Below are 20972 nucleotides of genomic sequence, written 5' to 3'. Positions count from 1 at the left end.
TTAAAAATGACTCCTTAGTTTCTACTGGCCCCACCTCTGAAATATTTCGTAATAGAAAAGTCATTATATTCTGACACCTATGTGCTCCCTGATCATTAAGTTTTGATAATTGCATGCTTCCAGTTTTTCATTTTCCCATACTTTATCTCTTCCCTTTCCTTCGTTGGATCTGTTGTTATGTCCTCCCTTATGCGATACCCGAGGTTTTGTGTTTACAGAGCCTCAGTTGCTCAAAGACGAGTTGGACGTGTTTGGAACCTGCCTCTAGAATGGTCAGGGAGGGGGCAGGTAGAGTGACACCTGCCTGATGCACCGTGGAAAAGCTTGGATGTTTGTTTGGCACAAGGCTGCAATGATTCATGGAAAACTCAGATGCTCTGTGCCAAAAGCAGAAGCAGATTTGGGGGAGTTAGGAGCCCTGGGCCACAAATGCTGTTGTTCACTGTGCTTTGGTAACTCTAATGCAAGTCTGGGTTTCAGCAGAGATTTTCAGATGGTTGTGTGATTTGAGCATCTTCGACCTTTGTCAACATTTAGTCCTTTATTGGTTGCTTTTCTCCTTATTCTATATGGAGCTCTGTGTTTGAGAGCAACCTTTTTTTTCCTGTATGGCAAATTCAGTAATCTCTGACAGACTGATGAGCTCTCAGGGACTGGAGAGAGGCAGTGCTACAAGAAAGACCATGTTATCCTGGAGTTTTGGTCAGAGGGTGAAGTGATTGAGGAGTGCATTCCAACTCTTGAATAAAATTAACTAAAGTGGAAATTAATGTTCCATAGATACAGAGCTGTCAATGTTGCCAAGAGTCACGAAAACACTTTGAATAATTTTGTGGATGAATACCTGTGGCTTCCTCTTGAGTTGCTGGGACAACAAAATCTTCTAGGCTCAGTGTAGTAGAAAAGCAGTTCTGCAGAACCTTTCAGTTTTATTGGTATATTTTTATTTATTTCTGCCTTATAAGTTTTTTCTACATGCATATGTAAAACTTCTCCATCACTAACTTGATTACTGCATGTAATATGAACGATTTGCAGGTTGCAACCTGCTGAAAAGGCCTGAGGGCAAATTTGCTTTCCATATAGTTTCAAGTCTCCACCCATCCTATGAGCACGACTTCGAAGGCTTAAGCATTTTGCATTTATAGCACTTTTGCAACTGTTCCACGTAAGGAGATAACGAGCGAGGTTTCAGCTGCTTCTTTTGGGTTGTGATAGCAGACTGTCCATAGAGGAAAGTAGGAGTGACCTTGCTGCATTTCTCACCTCTGAGATGGCTTTAGAGATTAATCCAAAAGTCCTGAAGTTGGAGGAAAATTGGATTAAGCAGCTCATTGTGATTTTGCCAATACAGGTCTTTAATATGATTACATAATTCATAATAGAATGAACTACTATTATGTTAGTGAAACAAACATCACACAGTACTGAAAATTTTGGATGTTGTTCTGAATCAAAATTTTTCAGGATTTCCATTAATGAAAACAAATTCATGGGTTGAGATCCATATTGAGTAGATGTGTGTGTCCTGGTGACCTGTTGAGCAGCAGCAATGAACATCCCAGTTATGGAGAAAAGCAAAAACTGATAAAGAAAAAAAATAAATCCAGGAAGGATATACAATGCGTCAACTCCTTTTTCCATGAGCGAAACCTCATCACCCTGAAGGGATTGGCAGCGATGGGAGGAAAATTTTCTTCCTACCTTTGTTGCACAAATGGTTGGATGAACTATTAGAGCCAGGCAAGCCAGTATTGGCACGAGGCCTCTTCAGCAAGTAATTCCCACACTGTGTTTTGCTACAAACCCTGTCTGCTTCCACAGGTACCTCTCTGGAGTCACAGATGGCCATTTCAGAATCCATTGCCTTTGCAATTTGTCCTTGACAACACCATCTTCACCTCTCCATTCTGTCTTCTAAGCAGAAGGGCCACTGCTTGACATGCCCTCCTTGTAGATACACTTCCACCTTGCTTACAGCAGGCTCACAGTGAAATAAGACATTTCTCACCAGATAGAGAATGCTGCCTTGCTTTCATGAACTACCAGACCAATGATTGGTTTTTTTTTTTTTTTTAAGTTAGTGGTAAAGGTTTGGTCTAAGTTGCCTGTAGATCAGTTCAACATCAAGGAAATCATCTCACTTTTAATCACTTAACCTTGATTTAAAGACATTCTTAGGCAGAAAGCCTTAATTTAAATATGAACTGTGGGGCTTGGTTCTGTTCAGCTGCAGAGGAGAGGATAATTCCTGCAGCTGCAGGAGCCAACATTCTAAGTTTTCTGCCTTGCTTCACCTGTCAGTTTATAGCAGTCCTGTCTGTCTGATCCTCTCCTCTAAAGAGTGTAACATTGCCAGTTGAGTTCTGGATGAGAGTAATTACATGCTGTTGATAGACAGTTAAATGATTTAGGTCCTCTTCCTCAGATCCTGAAGGCCAACATGGGGGTTTTTTTGTTATTGTTTGTTGGTTGGTCAGCATGTGTTGGCTTGCCAGGATTTAGTGCATTCTAAAGTGATTTGCAAAGTGGGTTTTCTGGTCTTTAGCTCACACCAGTTGGGAAGGGGAGAGGTAAACAAGCCCCAGCTTTGTCTGCTGAATCAGTTTTGGATGTGTGTGTCAGGTGCCAATATTAGCAAGCACTGCTATCGCAGAAGGTATAGGTTAAGAAGAGAATTTACTCATCGTATTCTTAAATAAGCACATCAAACACAATCTGCTGTATCACCAGAGCTGTTTGTGTTAGCTAAGGGCAATACCCAACATCTGATAATAGCACTGGTGCAACCAAATGGAAAACACAGGTATCTCTCTGCTCCTAGGAAATGTCAGAACTGTTTGCTGTATTCTCAGCATGTTAAGATTATAATTAATTTATTTCTAAATTAGTTTTTCTCCCCATTGGATTAACAGAAGATTCAGTAAATGGCACTGATAGTAATCCAGGGGTGCTTTCCAAACTAGAAAGGTGACGTCAGTTAGGCTGCTGGTCAGGAGATGGGTTATCTCATCTATGGTAGAGCCAAACTGGCTCTGGTTTGGTGGCTGATAATTCTGTATTCATAGCTGAGACATTCCAGGGGTGGCTGGCTGGCATGGTGCTTGGCTGGTGAGTGGCTATCCCAGCTGTGAGGAACCAGCCTTCAGGGATCAACCTGATGGACTCAGCCCCTGGTGAATGCAAGTGCAGCTGCTGTGCTGTTCAGCTGCAGAGCTAACAGGAGAAATACAGCCCTGCTTCAGGCTCCTGTCAGAGGATATCTCCAGTATCCTCTTTGGAGATACTAATTTCTCCACTGCTCGCTACAGAGAGCCTGTAAAGGAGAGTTTTCTTTAATTTTTATTTATTATTTTCTCCCAAAGCCTGTGTCCTGTCAGGACACTGCACCTGTACTTGTTTTTTGTTCCAAAGATAAGAGTATTCTGACATCTTTCCATTATCTAAAATATAACTCTCCTTGAAAGTCTGCTGCACAGGATGATAAAATACAATCTTATTTTACTTTCCCACCTTTCAGAAGGTGCTGTCCCACACAGTCCTCAGTCCTGGTGTACCTCTTAGTTGTGGCTAGATTGAGACATGCTGGGTAGCACTTTGCTAAATGAAAAGTCCCACTAATTTGGACAGAAAAGGTATTTGTCAAGGTGTGGATCTGAAAGAGCCATGGGAAAGACCATTTATAAATAGGGGAGAGCAATTAAGCGACCAGACAATCTGTGTGTCCTTATGTCTGTACACGGAGTGTGCTGTGAGCAGTGTCCTCATGTGTTATGGAATGCCTGGGGGAGGTCACTGTGACATCCCTTCCCATCAAGGGTGAAATGTCACAGACACCTTGGTGGTTGAACTGGGGGAGTTCTTTAGAAAAATCCTTAAGTCCTTCTGCTGAAATTCCTCCTCTGGAGATGACTTAACTTTTATGACCTGCCCTTTCTGTGCCTGTACCTGAAAGGTGTGCTCAGAACTTTCCGTGGTGTTTAACCCCCTTGTGGCACAGGCAGGGGTGGAGCAGGGTCTCCAGGGCAGGGAGCAGAGGTGATGCACACAGGCAGTGCCTCCGAGGGGAGGCACAGGGAGCTGCTCAGCTGAGGGTCACTGTGTGATGGGGAACTGGCGGCCCGGAGGTAGAAGACCAAGAGAAGAGTGTATAGGTAGGTACTGGAAGAGGAGGGAGAGGGGAAGGAGTGGGGGGGACACGCTAGAAGTGAAGGCGGGTGAGAGAGAGGCGGCCAGGCAGGGGTGCAAGGAGAGCTGAGGAGCCCTGACTGGGGCAGCGAGCCCAGGCAGGTTCGTGGCAGGGGAAGTGGGTCGGGGTAAGGCGAGGAGCGAGGCCAGGCAGCGCTCGGCAGGGGAAGTGGGCAGGTGACCGTGCGAGGCGCTGGGCAGGTGGGTGTTCCCGAGGAAGTGGGCGCGGGGCCGGAGGAGGGTCAGCGGGCGGGGTGCGGCGGGGAAGCGGGCACGGGCTGCGAGGGGCTGCCCCGGGGGCGGGAGGCGGCCCCGCCCGGGCCGTGGGGCAGCCGGGCGGCGGCGGCGCGGGCAGAGCGCAGCGGCTGCGGCGGCAGCGATGGGGATGCTCAGCCTGCCCGGCTTTCTGTCCTGCGGGAAGAAGAAGGTGAGGCGGCGGCGGGAGGCTGGCCGGAGGCTCCCGGGCGGGTAGGGTGCCCGAGCATGTAGGCAAGTGTGGGTGCAGCTGAGCAGGTGAGCTGTGGAGGTGCCCAGGTGGGCAAGCAGGCTGCAGGTACGTCGGCAGCTGTGGGCAGGTATGAAGTTTTCTGGGCAGGTGAGATCCAAACAGGTAGTGGAAGGTAAAGTGGGATGAGTGGGATTTTGGCATATGTGCAAGGCACTAGGTCAGGTGTTTTTTAAAGTGGGCATAGAGATATGTTCTGATGTGAACGTCTGAACAAGTGTGGGGGCATGTGCAGGGGCAGAATAGGGGAGCCTCCTGGAGCTGATCGTACAAGGGAGTAAGGCAGGAGTAAGGCGGGAGTAAGGAAAGACTGTGGAGGCGTTTGGGCTCTCTGGTGGGACCCTCTCTCACAGTCTATGCTGTCCTGCCAGGGGTCAGGAGGACTGGCAGCTCAAGTATCCGTGCCCATCCTGTCTGGGTGATCAGCCATACCAAGGTGCGTCTCTGGACAGAGAAACGATGATATGATTGCCCTTCTTGCCTGGTGGGTATCAAAGCCTTCCCGCAGAGCGCAGCGGCTGCGGCGGCAGCGATGGGGATGCTCAGCCTGCCCGGCTTTCTGTCCTGCGGGAAGAAGAAGGTGAGGCGGCGGAGGGAGGCTGGCCGGAGGCTCCCGGGCGGGTAGGGTGCCCGAGCATGTAGGCAAGTGTAGGTGCAGCTGAGCAGGTGAGCTGTGGAGGTGCCCAGGTGGGCAAGCAGGCTGCAGGTACGTCGGCAGCTGTGGGCAGATATGAAGTTGTCTGGGCAGGTGAGATCCAAACATGTAGTGGAAGGGAAAGTGGGATGAGTGGGATTTTGGCATATGTGCAAGGCACTGGGTCAGGTGTTTTTTAAAGTGGGCATAGAGATATGTTCTGATGTGAACGTCTGAACAAGTGTGGGGGCATGTGCAGGGGCAGAATAGGGGAGCCTCCTGGAGCTGATTGTACAAGGGAGTAAGGCAGGAGTAAGGTGGGAGTAAGGAAAAACTGTGGAGGCGTTTGGGCTCTCTGGTGGGACCCTCTCTCACAGGTCTATGCTGTCCTGCCAGGGGTCAGGAGGACTGGCAGCTCAAGTATCCGTGCCCATCCTGTCTGGGTGATCAGCCATACCAAGGTGCGTCTCTGGACAGAGAAACGATGATATGATTGCCCTTCTTGCCTGGTGGGTATCAAAGCCTTCCCTCTTCTCTTCAAAGGACTTCAATTTTGGAGATGCCCGCATCAGCAAAGAGAACTCAGAGCGTGAAAACTGGTCAAACAAGGCCGACTACCTGCTGTCCTTGGTGGGCTATGCCGTGGGCCTGGGCAACGTCTGGCGCTTTCCCTACCTCACCTACCAGAATGGAGGAGGTACCTGTGCTGAATGGCAGGGTCGGGTGGGCACGCCTCGCTCTCCCCAGGAGAGAGGAGGGCAAGCTCCAAGGGTTGGTCTGAGGTTGGGCATGTTCTGTCAAAGCTGGATGTGAGCGTCACCCTGGGAACTGGGATGGAGCCTGCTCATGGGAAAGGGCAGTAAGAGGCAGCTATGTGCTTTTTGGGTACCAGCTGAGAAGGGAAATAGTATTTAGTTTGAGTTGCAAATTTCTACCTGAGAATTCCATCTTCTGAATTACTCACAACCAACATGTACCTTTTTGTCCATGTGCCAATATCCTTTACTTGTCTAAATAGCTGCTCTCCCTCCCCAGTGCTTACCTCCTGGTAAGTTTGTTACATACCCTACCTGGTATGTTTCTAGAGAACAATTGAATCCCCACTGCACCTCTGTTTTTCCATGCAAACAATGTAAGCTGGAATAATTATCTCAGCTCAATAATTACCCAGATCAAACACTTGGGAAGTGTGAGACAGAGAGCCTCTACCTGCCTGCACAATGAAGTAGTGGCAAAGCCAAGCAGAGGCACTGGTTTCCTTGGCTTGTATTCCAGAGCTTTATCTACTTGCCAGGCTACCACTGGTAATTCAAGAGTCCGTAAATAGTAACTGCAGAGAACTTACTTATTTGTACCTATTTGCTCTGCCCAAGTCGTTGAAGTAAAATTCTGGGCTGTAAATGCAGTGCAGCCCACACAGATGCACATGGAACATAAGGAGGCATTCCCAGGTCAGAACTTTTATTGGCGTGAGCTGGGCTGGTTTGCAATACCTGGAGTTTTGTTGAGGAAAATTGTGAAAACAAATAAGTTGTGACATCAGCCTTTGAAGTAGATCTTTTTTCTTATCTGCTGCAGCAGAGACTTTGGATTTAAGGCATATTTGTGCTGTTGCTTGCATCCTTTCTGTGCCCCTTGTCATGATTGAAAAAGGCAACTGTTACATCCTTGTTTTGAAACACAGGAGTAATCCAGTTAATTCTCTGGGATAATTTACTTCCTGAAATTCCATCAGGTATTTGCAGTTCCTTGCAGAACTGGGTCCTTGATTGCTTTAAATTCACTGAGAGTGATGAGGACAGGTTCCTGCAGGGATATACCGTGTTGTGTTTATGAAACTCGTGCTCTCTCTTTCCCTGTCTTCTGTGCACACACAAAGAAGTGCCAGTCCCTTTCACAGAACAAGGTGCTCACTGATATCAGGTTAACATGCACCTTTAAATGGACTTGAACACGAGCCATCCTGAGATGTTGTTTGAGACAGGACTCAGCCAACCATAGAAAATAATCTTCATGCTTTGATGTCCAGTAGCTGCTTAACGGGGTAGTTGCAAAACACAGCTGAGCACACACAGGAATGGTTCTAAAAGTTCCTCTTTAAATTAAAAGTTGGAAGATTGAATAGAAAGCGGACAAGGCTGGTGGTGCCTACAGCTAAGCAGTGTTCCCACTTGTATTAAGAGCACATCTTCAATAGTTTTTTATAAAATTAATGTAAGTGTTCCCACTTGTGTTAGAGCACATCTTCAATAGTTTTTTATAGAATTAATGTACTTTCTATAAGAGAAGCCATTCTTTTTAAATCAGCAGTTCTGACATTCATTGCAGGTACTCTTTAGTCTTCTAGAAAACAGGACTTGGAAACAAATCTCTCTATTTCGAAAAAAAGCCCCTACAGTGGGGAGCAGGGGAGAAAGGAGGAGTATCAAATGTGATAAAACTGTGGTGAATGCTAAAAGATGCATTGTTTTCTCTGTGTGTGTAATTGTGCTTCCCCCCCATTTTTTATCTCCTCTCAGGTGCTTTTCTAATCCCCTACACTAAATGTGATAAAACTGTGGTGAATGCTAAAAGATGCATTGTTTTCTCTGTGTGTGTGATTGTGTTTCCCCCTATTTTTTATCTCCTTCTCTCAGGTGCTTTTCTAATCCCCTACACCCTCATGCTGGCGTTAGCTGGCTTGCCCTTATTTTTCATGGAATGTTCCCTTGGGCAGTTTGCCAGTCTAGGGCCAGTTTCCATCTGGAGAATACTACCATTGTTTCAAGGTTGGTTTTCTTATCTTTCCTTTTATTCCAGTAATAAACTGTTGTGAATTAATGATTTCTTCATGAAGTTACTAATTCTGGGACACCGATATCCGTGTTGCAACTACTGCCAGTGTTACAGGGTCAGTGTTGTGTACCCAGGTATATACTTCCTCATTATTCAGCTAATAAACAGATGTTGAGTAAAGATTTCCCCAAAAAGGTTCTTGGTTATGAAAGGTTTTATCAGTGATTCTTTCAGAGCTCAGCAGCACATCACCCTCACTCTAGCTGTCCAGGCAGAAGGAAATATCCCTTGATTTGAAAATCTGATTAGATTTGATTGAAAATAAATTTTAGAAGTTGACTTTATTTATCACTGTTTCTTTATGCTTCACGTCCAGTGTAGCTTGCAAGGCAATTGTGTATTGGATGGGTTAATTGTGTATTTGGCTGCCAGTGTGGGCACAGGCACACAGGTCTGGGTGCTCTGTGCAATATTGTGCACAATCAGCCAGCAGCTGGCTTGGGATTCATCTGCAGGTGTGATAAAAGAGCCTGGACTCTGGCTTTGTAAAGTGGGATGCCTCTGGAGATCAGAGATATCATTGCATGCTGTAGAGGTAGTTTGTCTCGGTGAGGGTTTGTATTTCAAACTCTCTCACGGGGAGATTTGTTTGGAAACAATTAACACGTGCTTTACCCACGCCTGTCCATCCTGGTCGTGCACCATGGGTGTAAAGGGACTATGCAATGGTTTTGTTTGTCTTAATCTACCAGAGGAGTTAACGTAGGAAGGAGGAAGTTTCCTTCTGATGCAACAAGAATTTGCTTGTCACCTACAGAAACTGGTTGCCCCAACATTTACTCTTTTTGCCAGTCTCTGTTCTGCAGCACAAGAAACTTTCATGAAAGCAGTGTGTCTATCTTAAAGCAAAAGGTTTTAACACAGCACATCTTTAATGTGTCTGCAATAACAGAAACTTTATACATGTTTAAGATGATTGGTGCAGTTTGTCAGGCTTTCCCAAACTCAGAAAACAAAACTCTACACGGGAAGAACAGTAATACGGACAATATTTACTGTTGTTTAAAGCATGCATTACAGTGGAATCTTTAAAATGGCTTGGGCAGTCCTAGTACAGTTTATTTTACTAAGTTTCCCTCTGACTGGGGAGAGAACAAAATACTGAATTTCTCCTTTAGACTTTGTAAATAGTCCAATTTTTCTATGGGCCTGATTCAAACTCTGTTTCAAAACCATGTTTGAATGGTCAGTTTGGATCATATCCATCATTTAATGGGTTTAAAATTTCACTGTTTGTTTGCTGTTAAAAAAATATTTTAAAACCAAACAAAAACCAACGTAAACTTCTTCCCAAGTAGCCTTTTAAAGTTCATGTGAAGGCTATTTGTTTTTTGGGGGTGGTGGTGTGGTGTTTGTAACCCAAGTTTGGGGTGGTTATGATATTGTGTGTTTCTCTTTCCTAGGAGTGGGCATCACAATGGTCATCATCTCAACATTTGTGACTATCTACTACAACGTTATCATTGCTTATGCACTTTACTACTTATTTGCCTCATTTCAAAAAGTGCTGCCATGGTCAGATTGCTTCTCCTGGGCAGATGAATTATGCAGCAAGACACGAATAGGTACCATACTTACCAGATAGAGTTTAATCTTATTGGTTTTGGTCATTGGACTGTTTTCTGGGTGGAAGTATGGGAACAAGACAGCTACCCATGGCTTCAAAAGTCCTTCCTGGAATTTTGCATCTGACCACAGAGGACTGATGCTTATCCACTTTGCCACCAGTTCTGGGTGCTTGGGAAATCTACAGAGAACTGGGCAGAAATCCCCTTGTTGGATCCCTTTTTTTTTTTTTTTTTTTTTTCTTTTAAACCTCAGTTTTTTTTCTAGTCTATACATTTCCAATCCCCGGAAATACTGCATTCCCATTTCATCCGGCTTTGTGGCAAAAACAGTACCTTCCATGAGACAAACTACTGCAGTAGTTTTTATCGAGGTCTTTTCATTCCCCCTTGCCTCCCCTGTGGCTATGGTAATCCTGAGCACCACTGAGGCACTGGTTTCACACTTCATTAACTCTTTAGGACATATCTCCACACCATTGTTCTTGTGTTTCAAAGTAGATGTAAGGCCCAAACACTTGTCTCTATTGCCAGTTTCTGTATCAGCCCAGTTTAAGGCAAAAGGTGAAGGTGGTAAGGTAATTACCAGTTAGCAGCTGGAAATGTCTTGCCTGGTAACCAGTGATTATAAAAATAACAAGGACAAGATGAGGATGCATTGCATTGTTTACAGAATTAATGTGAATACATCTCAACCATATATCTGAAAATATCTTCTAAGAGGTCTTATGTATCAAAAAGTTAGTGATTATTTATTGACAAAACAAAAAATATTTCAGCATCTAATTTGTAAGTTTTGGGGGAACACAAAACTGAATGGAAGAAGCTGTCCTGAAATAGGCTTCAACAAGAATTTCCAGTAAATGCTGATACATATGCTGATAAAGTGTTTTTTATTGTTTTTATTGTATATTCTGGCAAAAATTTCCCTATCCCAGTTTCCATTCATCCAACTCTGCTCCAAGGGAAATATTTGAAGTGCTCTAATAAGCCCTCTGCCACACTAAGATGAATATCAGACACAGAAGATCCATGTATCACCTTGGTTTGGGACAAAGGTTTTCATAGAGTAACCTAGGCTTCGATTTTAACTATGCTCAGTTTTGATTTTTATAAGTATTCTTGAGGATAAGTAAAACGTGGTGAGCACACCAGATTCTTTTGATTTACAGTCAAGTAGCGAAGTCACAGCTGCAAGTGACATTTCAGGTTTGTTTCCAAATATTGTTAGCAAGCAAACTGAAGCTCTAATTGCTTAGGAAACATGTTTCCTGTATCAGTCTGATTTTTTTTTTTTTAATAATAGTCATTCCATTGTTAATGATTCCTTTTTCTTGATTTCAGTAAGTGACTGCAACGCAACCTTGCATGGGGAAATCATTCGTGCGAACTACTCATTCATCGCGGGCAACAATCTCACGTGTATAAATGGCACCATAAGCTACAAACCAGTGCAATTTCCCAGTGAGCAATACTGGAAGTAAGTAAATATTTTATAGACATTACTAAAAATACGTTTTTATGCATTGTGGTTTTGGATGTACCTTTTCTTTTTGTCCTATCGTGCACTTCAGAAAAAAATCTAGTCAAGGGACACGGGCAGGCAAATCACTAGAGAGGGGACTTAAAATTTAATTGATAAGTTTGGCCTTTTTAAGAGAAATTATGTATAGAAAGAGAAGCAAGTGAGTCAACCTTTAACCAATTGAAAAATACTCCAATTTAAAGAAGTTCTCTTCTCTGGTAGGCACTACTTGGCATCTTTACATGCAGCATATACTTTTATTTTTCTCAGGAGCTGCTGTGTAAAATATAGTCACCTTATTCTGAATCTGGGCCTGTTGTAAAATTGCCATTTCTTTATTGCCCCACAGTCTCAATTTGCCTCTTGTTCCCTGGGTTCCTGGACACGGATTCTTTTGGGCTCTTCTCTTCCTGTCAGAATTTCATGATTAACACTGAATATCTTAGGTGGGCCTTCCAGGAGATGTGTGGAGAGATAAGAGCTGGTAGGCTTCAAAAAGAGGGGAAAAATGCAGTTCAATATAGCTTCACACAGCAGCTCACTTTTTCCTGGGGGCATGGGGGATCTACAGGGTGGGATCTATGGGGCAGAAGGAATCTATGAGGCAGGATTTCAGGATCTATGGGGCACAGGGGATCTGTAGGGCAGGATCTATGGGGTAGACAGGAGAAGTAACTGAAGAGGAGGTGTGTGTGCTGCTGCCATCCCTTCCTCACGGGAGCATCGTGTGCTTTCAGCAAAGTGACTCTGCAGCGCTCGAGTGGGCTGGACGAGACCGGCAGGATCGTCTGGTACCTGGCTCTCTGCCTCCTCCTGTCCTGGATGATTGTTGGAGCTGCCCTGTTTAAAGGAATCAAGTCTTCTGGAAAGGTATGTTAGGAAGAGCAAGGAGATGATTCTGCCCTCCCAATGTCAGCTGGACCTAGAGAAGTTTAGCACAAGGCAGTCCTAACACACCCCCTCTGCTGGGCTCAGCATTTGGCTTCCCTCCTGCTCCTCGGCTTCATAACTGTTACATAAAGTATGAGTAAGGTGCTGATTACACAGCCATTACTTAACACCTGGGCCTCAACTCCACCAGGCTGCCCTGTGTTTTGGGATCTTGCTGTCATGCCAGTGATTCCAGCAGAGTTTTAGCCATTGCCTGGGCTGTGTGATGGAAGCGTGCATGTGATGGCACACACGGGCACACGCCCTGGGAACACCTGGTGATTATTTTGTACTTCCAGTCTGGTGGAGATGGTTGGACCATACAGGTCAGGTGCTGTGAACAGGTGTGTGTGTGTGTGTGTGCAGGCTCCTTCCAGATTGTGAAATGTTGTTTGTTCCCAAGAGTTGAAGTTATTTGTAGGGACAAGGTACTTAGATGCGTGTTTTCACAATCTGTCTCTGCTGAGCTGCCATTTCCACAACCTTCACCGTGGTTTTCTGGAGTTTTTCTTGGGCTAGGCTGACTTAAGGCAGGCTGAATTTCATCCTTCCTCACCTGAGACCCTTTTTTTTGTTTTGTGGCTTCCTTCTGTTTTCTCACCTTCATGTTGCATCGCCATCATTTACATCTTCAGCCTCAGTTGTCTTTGTTCGTTTGTTCACCTTCTGCGCACAGTTCTTTTCCCCCCCTTTTCCTTCTGTCACTGTGCCTTTCTTTGGCTCCTTGCTGCCTCCTTTCCCCTGCTCAGTGTGATGTCTCCTCCTGTTTTGCTTTCGATCTGGAGCTTTCTGCCCTGTTTCAGTGCTTTGGAGTACCTGTGCTTTGCCAGCCTCAGTTATTTGGCTGCATGGCTCCTCTGAATCTCATGTTCTTTGGGTTCCTGGCAGTTGGCTCTTCCCATTGTCAGTTTTTTTCTGGCGCAAAGGCAATTGTCTTTGGAGAGTAAGGTGAGACTTGGAAGAATCTAGCTGGGCAGGAACAAGACAGATGAAAGGCAGAGAGAATTGTCCATTCTAGGCAAGCATGAAGGAGGTCTTCGGAAATGTCAGCCTCACCACACAATGGTGCAATGCTCTGGCTTGGTGGAGCCAGCAGTTCTGGGTCAATTACCTGTCTGAATAACACTGAAACTAAGACTCAAGAAACCAGAGTATTGTTTAACATAGCCTGTGTAACAATAACTGTACTGCTGGCCTTGGTCCCATTGTGCTAGTACAACAGTATAGAACTGTGAGAGAACCTAAAAGTCCTTGCTTCTCAAGACAGATGAAAGGCAGAGAGAATTGTCCATTCTAGGCAAGCATGAAGGAGGTCTTCGGAAATGTCAGCCTCACCACACAATGGTGCAATGCTCTGGCTTGGTGGAGCCAGCAGTTCTGGGTCAATTACCTGTCTGAATAACACTGAAACTAAGACTCAAGAAACCAGAGTATTGTTTAACATAGCCTGTGTAACAATAACTGTACTGCTGGCCTTGGTCCCACTGTGCTAGTACAACAGTATAGAACTGTGTCTGAGAGAACCTAAAAGTGCATAGTCCTGTAATAAAAGCTTCTAGAACTGTGACTTTAAAAAAAAAATTTTGTTCTGGGTTTTTGTTTTTTTGAGGGGTGGTAGGGAGTTCTGTAAAGAAAGCTTCCAGAACTGTGACTTTTTAAAAAAAAATTTTGTTCTGGCTTTTTTTTTTTTTTTTTGAGGTGTGGTAGGGGGGAGTAGCAGGGAGCTCATGAGGAGATCATTCCACCCTGGTCACCTAGTTTTTCCTGGCTTTCAGTTTGCACTTGCTAGAAGCACTACCTAGCAAGAGATGGCTGGGGTAGTTGAGTTCAGACCTTGCTACAGCAGTAAATCATGCCAGAAAACCCCATTTCTGAAACTGGTCAAGTGCTATCTGAAATGTGGTTGGGCCTTCTGCTTCTGTTGGAATGCAGCTCCAGAACCAGCTAAGCCAGATGGTTTGGTGGTTGTCATGTGTTCATTTCTCTGGTTGCCTGTTTTTCTTTTGTCCCAGCAGACCTTAGCCTAAAGCCTGTCCAGTCTTGCTGCATGGAGGTCTGTGGATCCCCTCACACCTCATGTCCCTGCCCATCTTTCTGCAGGTTGTCTACTTTACTGCACTCTTCCCATATGTCATCCTGCTCATCCTGTTGGTGCGAGGGGTCACCCTGGAAGGTGCTTTGGATGGCATTGAGTACTACATTGGGAGACAGTCCAACATCACCAAGCTGATGGAGGCAGAGGTGAGAGGAAGTTCAGCCCCAGAAGAGTGACATCCTTTCCTTTCCATTCCTGGTTATGTGGCTTTCTTCTTTTTTACCCAGTCAGGTGCTTCAGGTCCTGCCCTGTATTTTGTATCAGCAGCTGGTTGTGTAAAAATTCCAAGCCCCTTTTCCAGCTAGTCTCACGTTGAAAGACAGTCACCTCCTTCCCCCTCCCTGCCACACCAGTGATGAGAACTGTGCTGTTGCTTCTAAACAGTTCTTGGGGATCCTGCTGGAGTTTAATCTTAGCAAGATCTGCTGAGAAAGTTCCTGCTGATAATTTTAAGGGACTTTATAATAAGGCTGAAGGGATGCCTGAGTTTTAAATTCAGGCCATGCCTTGCCTGGGAAAGTACCTTGAGTAATTAGGTGGACCAGGAAGGGCACCTCATGCAAAGAAAGCCAGAACTTTCTTTGTTCTGGCTTAGGCCAATATTATTGCAGTTTTATCAAAGGCAATCATGAGTGTGATATTTATTTGTGGTACTTCTATGAGTGCTTGGCATTAGCTGAGGGGCTACATCAGTGGCAGGAGTGGTTTGTTTGGGTCACACAAGTGGGAGGGTACATGGAAGTTCTCACTCCTGCAGCCAGTCCTGGTTGTCCTTATTTGTTGTATCTGTGCCAAAATTCATATCTCGGCAATTCACCTATGTGAACAAATCTAATCTTTTCTTCAGGGTTAGCCCAATAAGATTTAAGTATTTGGCAACACGCTTGGGATGTGATCTTTAGACATTATAGAGTCTAAAGGTTGAGATGAGACTGCAAGGTCACCAGCATGCTATCTCTTCTATCCTCCCTAAAATTCATATGAAATAGAATTAGATATACAGGCTGAATGGAAAAAAAAATACCCTTAATCTTCAATGGAGGACAGACTTAAATGTTTATGATAAATACTGGCTATCTCTTCTATCCTCCCTAAAATTCATATGAAATAGAATTAGATATACAGGCTGAATGAAAAAAATATATACCCTTAATCTTCAATGGAAGACAGACTTAAATGTTTGTGACAAATACTATAAGTAATACAGTACTTCTCATGTTCTTTTTTTTTGGTAGGTTTGGAAAGATGCAGCCACCCAGATATTTTTCTCCCTGGCCGTGGGGTGGGGTGGGCTTGTTGCTTTGTCTTCATACAACAAGTTCCACAACAACTGCTACTCAGATGCCATTCTAGTTTGTGTGACCAACTGTGCCACCAGCGTGTTTGCTGGGTTTGCAATATTCTCCATCCTGGGACATATGGCATTTGTGTCTCAGAGGCCTGTCTCAGAGGTGGTGGACTCAGGTAGGCTGATGGTCACATTGTTGGTACTGGCACTTGAACTGGTCAAGGCATGACAATAACATCCTTCTCTCCACTACCTTCCAGGGTTTGAACTGGCCTTTGTAGCCTACCCAGAGGCTCTCTCCCAGTTACCAGTTTCTCCTCTGTGGTCTTTCTTGTTTTTCTTCATGCTTGTGCTTTTGGGCCTTGACTCCCAGTTTGCCTCCATTGGTAAGTGGGGTTTTAAGTGACTCATGGCTTTTCAAATGACCATTGCCTTTCTTAATTTTGCTGCTCAAACTCACTACTTCCTTTGCAGAAACAATTACAACCACCATTCAAGATATAAATCCCAGAGTGATGAAAAAATTAAGAGTACCTGTAACCCTGGGTCTATGTGCAGCATTCTTTTTTCTTGGGCTTATCTGTGTTACTCAGGTAAGAAATGGAGGGTTTTTTTGGTAGTGAGTTTAGTTATGCTGCAAGTGATGAACTCAAATCAAAATACCCTTTCCACCTGTTCCTGTGTTTGTGGATAAATCTTAGAGACCCTTGAATTTTGACAGTGTGTCTGAACACACAAGCAAGCAACTCCCAGGGAAAGCTTGAAGAACCTAAGGTTTTCTGTGATTATTGAACTGAGACTTTGAAATGCTTTGAAATAGAAGGCCTTTACAGAGCCTGTGAATGATCAGCCTGATTTATCGTTCCTCAGTTCAGGAATTTATTTGTGTAGTCACAAGTACACGCATACAACATGTCCACAGCACAATGGGTGCTGCTAATAAATGCTGATGGGATCTTTTTGTTCAGAAGTCACTACCAAACAGGACAGGAATTGAGGAATGGCCTATCCATGTAATAAAAACTCATTAGCTCATGAGCATTCATAATGGCATGGTTACTTCTCCTGCATGTGTATATTTATATAAATAGATGTACAGAAAAGGAATTTTAAGTATACTGAGTAAAATTTCTTGAGAGAATTGCTTTGAAGGGTATAAAGATTCACTGCAATTACTCCATCTAGAAATGCAGATTTATGTGTGTAATCAGACTGAGAATGTGAAGGAGGTAATTGTGGCGAGTAGACATTTGTATGGTCAAGCAAAGTACGTAAGTCATGAAACAGGGTGGTGGGGAAGCTTGCAAAGGACTTAGTACACAAGAGTGGGGAATGGCTCAGAGATTGTTTCCTGCTCTGGGATCCTGCTATTGCATACTGGTGTTTAAAGCTGTGGTTAACCCCATGGAGTCATGCATGTAGGAGGATAGAAGCCTCCCAGAACTGATAACTGTATAGATGTTGCTGTAGTTCAGTATAAAAACTTCAGTCCCAGCTGTAGTCCTGTAAGCTCCAAATTTAAATCTTGCTCTCAGCTGTTTATATATGCTCTGCATATACATAGATCTTGGTTTTAGCATCTATAGTATTTTGTTAGATGTGCTTTTCAACTTTCCATAGAGGATTTAAAGAAAATAATATTCACAAATCTGTACTTGACCTGGAGAGCTGTGAACTGAAAAACTCAGAGTGATGATTAGTTAAATTGTCTTGAACAAATGCATCTTATTTGTATGTTACTACTCAAATTTTAACCTCTAATGTTTGTTCTGCAGGCAGGAATTTACTGGGTTAACCTAATAGATCACTTCTGTGCTGGATGGGGAATCCTTATTTCAGCTGTCCTGGAGATAGTAGGCATTGCCCACATTTACGGTAAATTATTTGCTTTGAAAATACATAATGAAACTAAGCAATCCCAGGAACAGTGTATATCACAGAGTCACAGTATGCTTTTGGGGCGGAAGGGACTTGAAAGATCATCCTGTTCCAAACCCCTTTGATGGGCAGGGACACCTTCCAACAGACCAGGTTTCTCAAAGCCCCATCCAGCCTGGCCTTGAGCACTGCCAAGGATACAAATCCTAATTATTGCAATAAAGAATTTATAAGTTAACCATCTAAATAGTATTACAATTTCAAGACAACTTTAATGCAGAACTGGAGGAACTGTCCTTGATGACTGCTTTTCTTTGATCACTTTTGAGTAACCCCACCTGCAAGGGGAGGTACCTACTTTACAGTGAGTCCCTTGATTTTCTTCCAATAGGAGGAAGAAGATTCATTGAAGACATTGAAATGATGATTGGAAAGAAGAGCAGTTCATTCTGGCTGTGGTGGAAAATGTGCTGGTTTTTCATCACTCCTGTGCTGTTAATGGTGCGTGCACATGACTGGATTGTGTCAGTGTGACAGAACTTAGTACCTTAATATTGAAGAGGTTTCTTTGTGAAGAGTCAGGGCTGAGTGCCCAGGCTCTGTGTATAAAGATGGGGCATAGCTGTGCCAGTGAAGTGGACTGTGGGCTGTGTCTGCTTTCTGATACACTCCCTCCTCCTTTGATCCTCTCCAGGAGAGGCTGGAGCTTGGGATCAGTTACTAAGAGCTGGGTCTACCCTCCCAAGGACTAACACAGGGCAACTAGATCCTCTGCCTTGGCAGCTGGATTATCTTAATTTTAGACTGAGATTGGTTTGAAAATCTTTTGAGGGAAATCTCATTTTTGGGTCATATGTTCTGCTGTTCTCCTCTCTGACTGAGACCTTTTAATGTCCTGTTGCATGTCTGGATTTTGTTACTCCTGTACTTCCAATTGTGAGTGTAGGTGGTTGGATTATGTTACTATGACCGAATTTATTAACATCCCCAATCCAGGAAGAGTGGCCAGTCACTCTGGCCAGCACATTACCTGTAATCTGTCCAGACTCTAGTTTAGAAAATGCTGCTTACAACTATCCAATTTCTGAAACGATATTTGCCAATTTCTAATCTTGGATTCTTTCCTGTATTCCTGTAAATAATGGAACACAGGAACACATAAAACATGTAGAGAAGGGTACTGGGCTCAGCCAGCAACAAGTATATTATCCAACATAAGATTTAAAGAGAGCCCAGAGATAAAGTTATGTGTAAACACAAATATAGTTAGTGCATCTCAGCACTGGTGCCATTTTTCAGTCCTGGCCTTCAGTCTTGCTGCTTGGTGATGACTGAACACCAAATCCTGCACAACTGTTTTCACACTCAGAAAACACAATGGAACCATGCAGAACTTGTAGACAGTCCTTCTTTTTATTAAACCAACTTGGAAGCAGTGCAAATTCAATGTTGCTGGAAACCTGATTTTCTCTTATTTTTCCATTTTTTCTAGGTTGTTTTGGTCTGGTCTTTGATGACATTTCCAAACCCCACTTATGGCTCAGTGTTATACCCAGCCTGGGGAAGCATTGTTGGCTGGTGCATGATCATCTTCTGCGTCATCTGGATTCCCATTGTTGCTATTGTAAAAATACTTAATGCTGATGGAAACCTTGTTGAGGTAAGGGCAAAAAAACCCCACTGTCATAGCCTCAAATCTGAATTTCTTTGGTATTATCAGGACCACTTGTGCTATCTTCTCCAACACATCTACTACTTTGACATGTTTTTCAAATGGATTTTTAGACCAAGCATTGTCTCTGGTAGTGCATCAAAGGTGCATCTACTCTACCATGTTCTGATAAGCAGACAAAGTCTAATTCTCTGGAAGTGCATACACACCATTCGAGAGAGATTTTTCATCAGGTCTGCTGCTATTCCAGCTCCTTTAAATTCTCTGAAGAATTTCTATTGCTTTCTATCGCCATATAATTTGTGGAGTTTTGCCTCCTATTCCTCACAGAAGCAAGTGACAGATCTGAGCTATTCTGCTCTTGGTGAGTTTTCCCAAACAGTTGTGTTGGTCACAGCTTTTCTTGTTCTTTGACTTCAGCATCCAGAACGCACCGTCCCCAAAAATACTTGGGAGGGTTCTAAACAACTTTGGTCATTTGCCGTTTGTTGAGTTGCAGTGCACGCCTAGAGCTATAACTTTACTGAATTTTGAAAGTAGCCTGGACTGAAGTAAGACATTCAATGCCTCTTGGTTTCGCTTTGCAGCGCATTGTCAGCTGCTGCCGGCCTGCAGCAAACTGGGGCCCCTACCTGGAGCGTCACCGGGGAGAGCGGTACAGCCACATCGAGGATCCCAGGACAGCCAAGGGGCATGAGATCCCCACTGTGTCTGCCATCGTATACAAGCAACATTGAGATGGCTCTTTGGATGACTGTTTTTTAGTATATATACACGGGTTTTGTTTTTTAATATTGGAAAGGTACAAGGCGAAAAAAAAAAAGGCAAATCGACAGCCCTGCTCCTTTAAAATCCAGTCCCCAAATGACAGCAAGTCATATTATTTATTTGTAGTGCTTTGGGGAGGGACACATCAATAAGGCACTGAGATCTCATCAGATATGTGGGTTGAGAGGGCAGGATAATACATTGCAGGCTCCCCAGGCTGCTGGACTGGGCATGCTTCACCCCATGCAGCTGGTATCCAGCTGGAGTGCAGATACGGGTGTGGGGGACAGGAAAGACATTCTGGTGCTCCCAGCTGGAGCCCAAAGGTGCTCTGTGTGTGTCTGTGTGTGTGTGTGCCCTGAGGTGCAGTTGCTGCATTCTGCTGTGCTCTGCCACCCCAGGGGTGTGCAGTCAGCAGAGGGGAAGGGGTGTGCTGCTGCCTGGCACTGGAGCTCAGGGAACATGAGTAATTCTTCTCTGTCTAAGCCTTGCTCAGTGTGCTGGGAGGCTGCTCAGGATTTGATGTTAAGTGTGCTCTGTGTGTGTGTGTTGTCTAAACAAATACAAATATTGAGTGGCAAAATTTTTTTTTTTTTTTTGGTGACAGAACATCACTTTATGGCGAAAAAAATGTGATTTCCCCCCCTGTTTTTAATGATTTTGGAACTGGCAAATAAAATGTGATTTTCTGTTTTTAATGGGTTTGGACCACGAAAGCTTCTGTGATCCTAAGCCTTTGAGAGCTTGAACTGGAAAGATTCAACCTCCAGGAAGTCTTAGAAAGTGCAAGAGTCTTGTTTTGGAGTGGGCTGAGAAAGTACAGAAAATAATTAAATGGGAATTTATAAAAAGGACTGTGGGACTGGAGCCTGTGCTAGAAGCTGGTGAAGAGGACCCTTTTCCTGCACCCCAGCTGCTCCGGGATCATGGTTCAGCCAGAAAAGAGGGTTGTCAGTAGCCTGGAGAGGCTGGGAGCCGGAGGGTGCTCCATCTGCTGGAGCTGACAGCAGTTCTCACCTGGGAAGGGACAGACCCGGGGAAGGAGAGGGAAGTTCCTGAAGTAATGAGTGAGAGCAATGAGATGGTGGG

At 44.3% G+C, this 20972-nt stretch overlaps 1 protein-coding gene across 2 annotated transcripts; it reads left to right on the top strand.

The window, feature by feature from the left end:
- The first annotated feature begins 4540 nt into the window (after positions 1–4540).
- Positions 4541–20453, top strand: SLC6A14 (solute carrier family 6 member 14). 2 transcript variants are annotated; one of them, XM_039717658.1, is made up of 14 exons: positions 4541–4615; positions 5871–6024; positions 7964–8095; positions 9566–9727; positions 11072–11207; positions 11990–12122; positions 14283–14423; positions 15513–15741; positions 15826–15951; positions 16040–16158; positions 17341–17440; positions 17835–17944; positions 18936–19103; positions 19703–20453. In XM_039717658.1, the coding sequence occupies exons 1-14, from the start codon at positions 4568–4570 to the stop codon at positions 19850–19852; spliced, it is 1908 nt and encodes a 635-aa protein (XP_039573592.1). In that variant the 5' UTR covers positions 4541–4567; the 3' UTR covers positions 19853–20453. The 2 variants fall into 2 exon arrangements, with proteins under 2 accessions (XP_039573592.1, XP_039573591.1); XM_039717657.1 differs by lacking the exon at positions 4541–4615 and adding an exon at positions 5226–5273.
- The last annotated feature ends 519 nt before the right edge of the window (positions 20454–20972 follow it).

This window comes from Passer montanus, unplaced genomic scaffold, assembly GCF_014805655.1.
Source record: "Passer montanus isolate IOZ18808 unplaced genomic scaffold, ASM1480565v1 scaffold38, whole genome shotgun sequence".
NCBI lineage: Eukaryota > Metazoa > Chordata > Aves > Passeriformes > Passeridae > Passer > Passer montanus.
The sequence above is the reverse complement of the archived record's forward strand: the minus strand, read 5'-3'. Positions and strand labels throughout refer to the sequence as shown.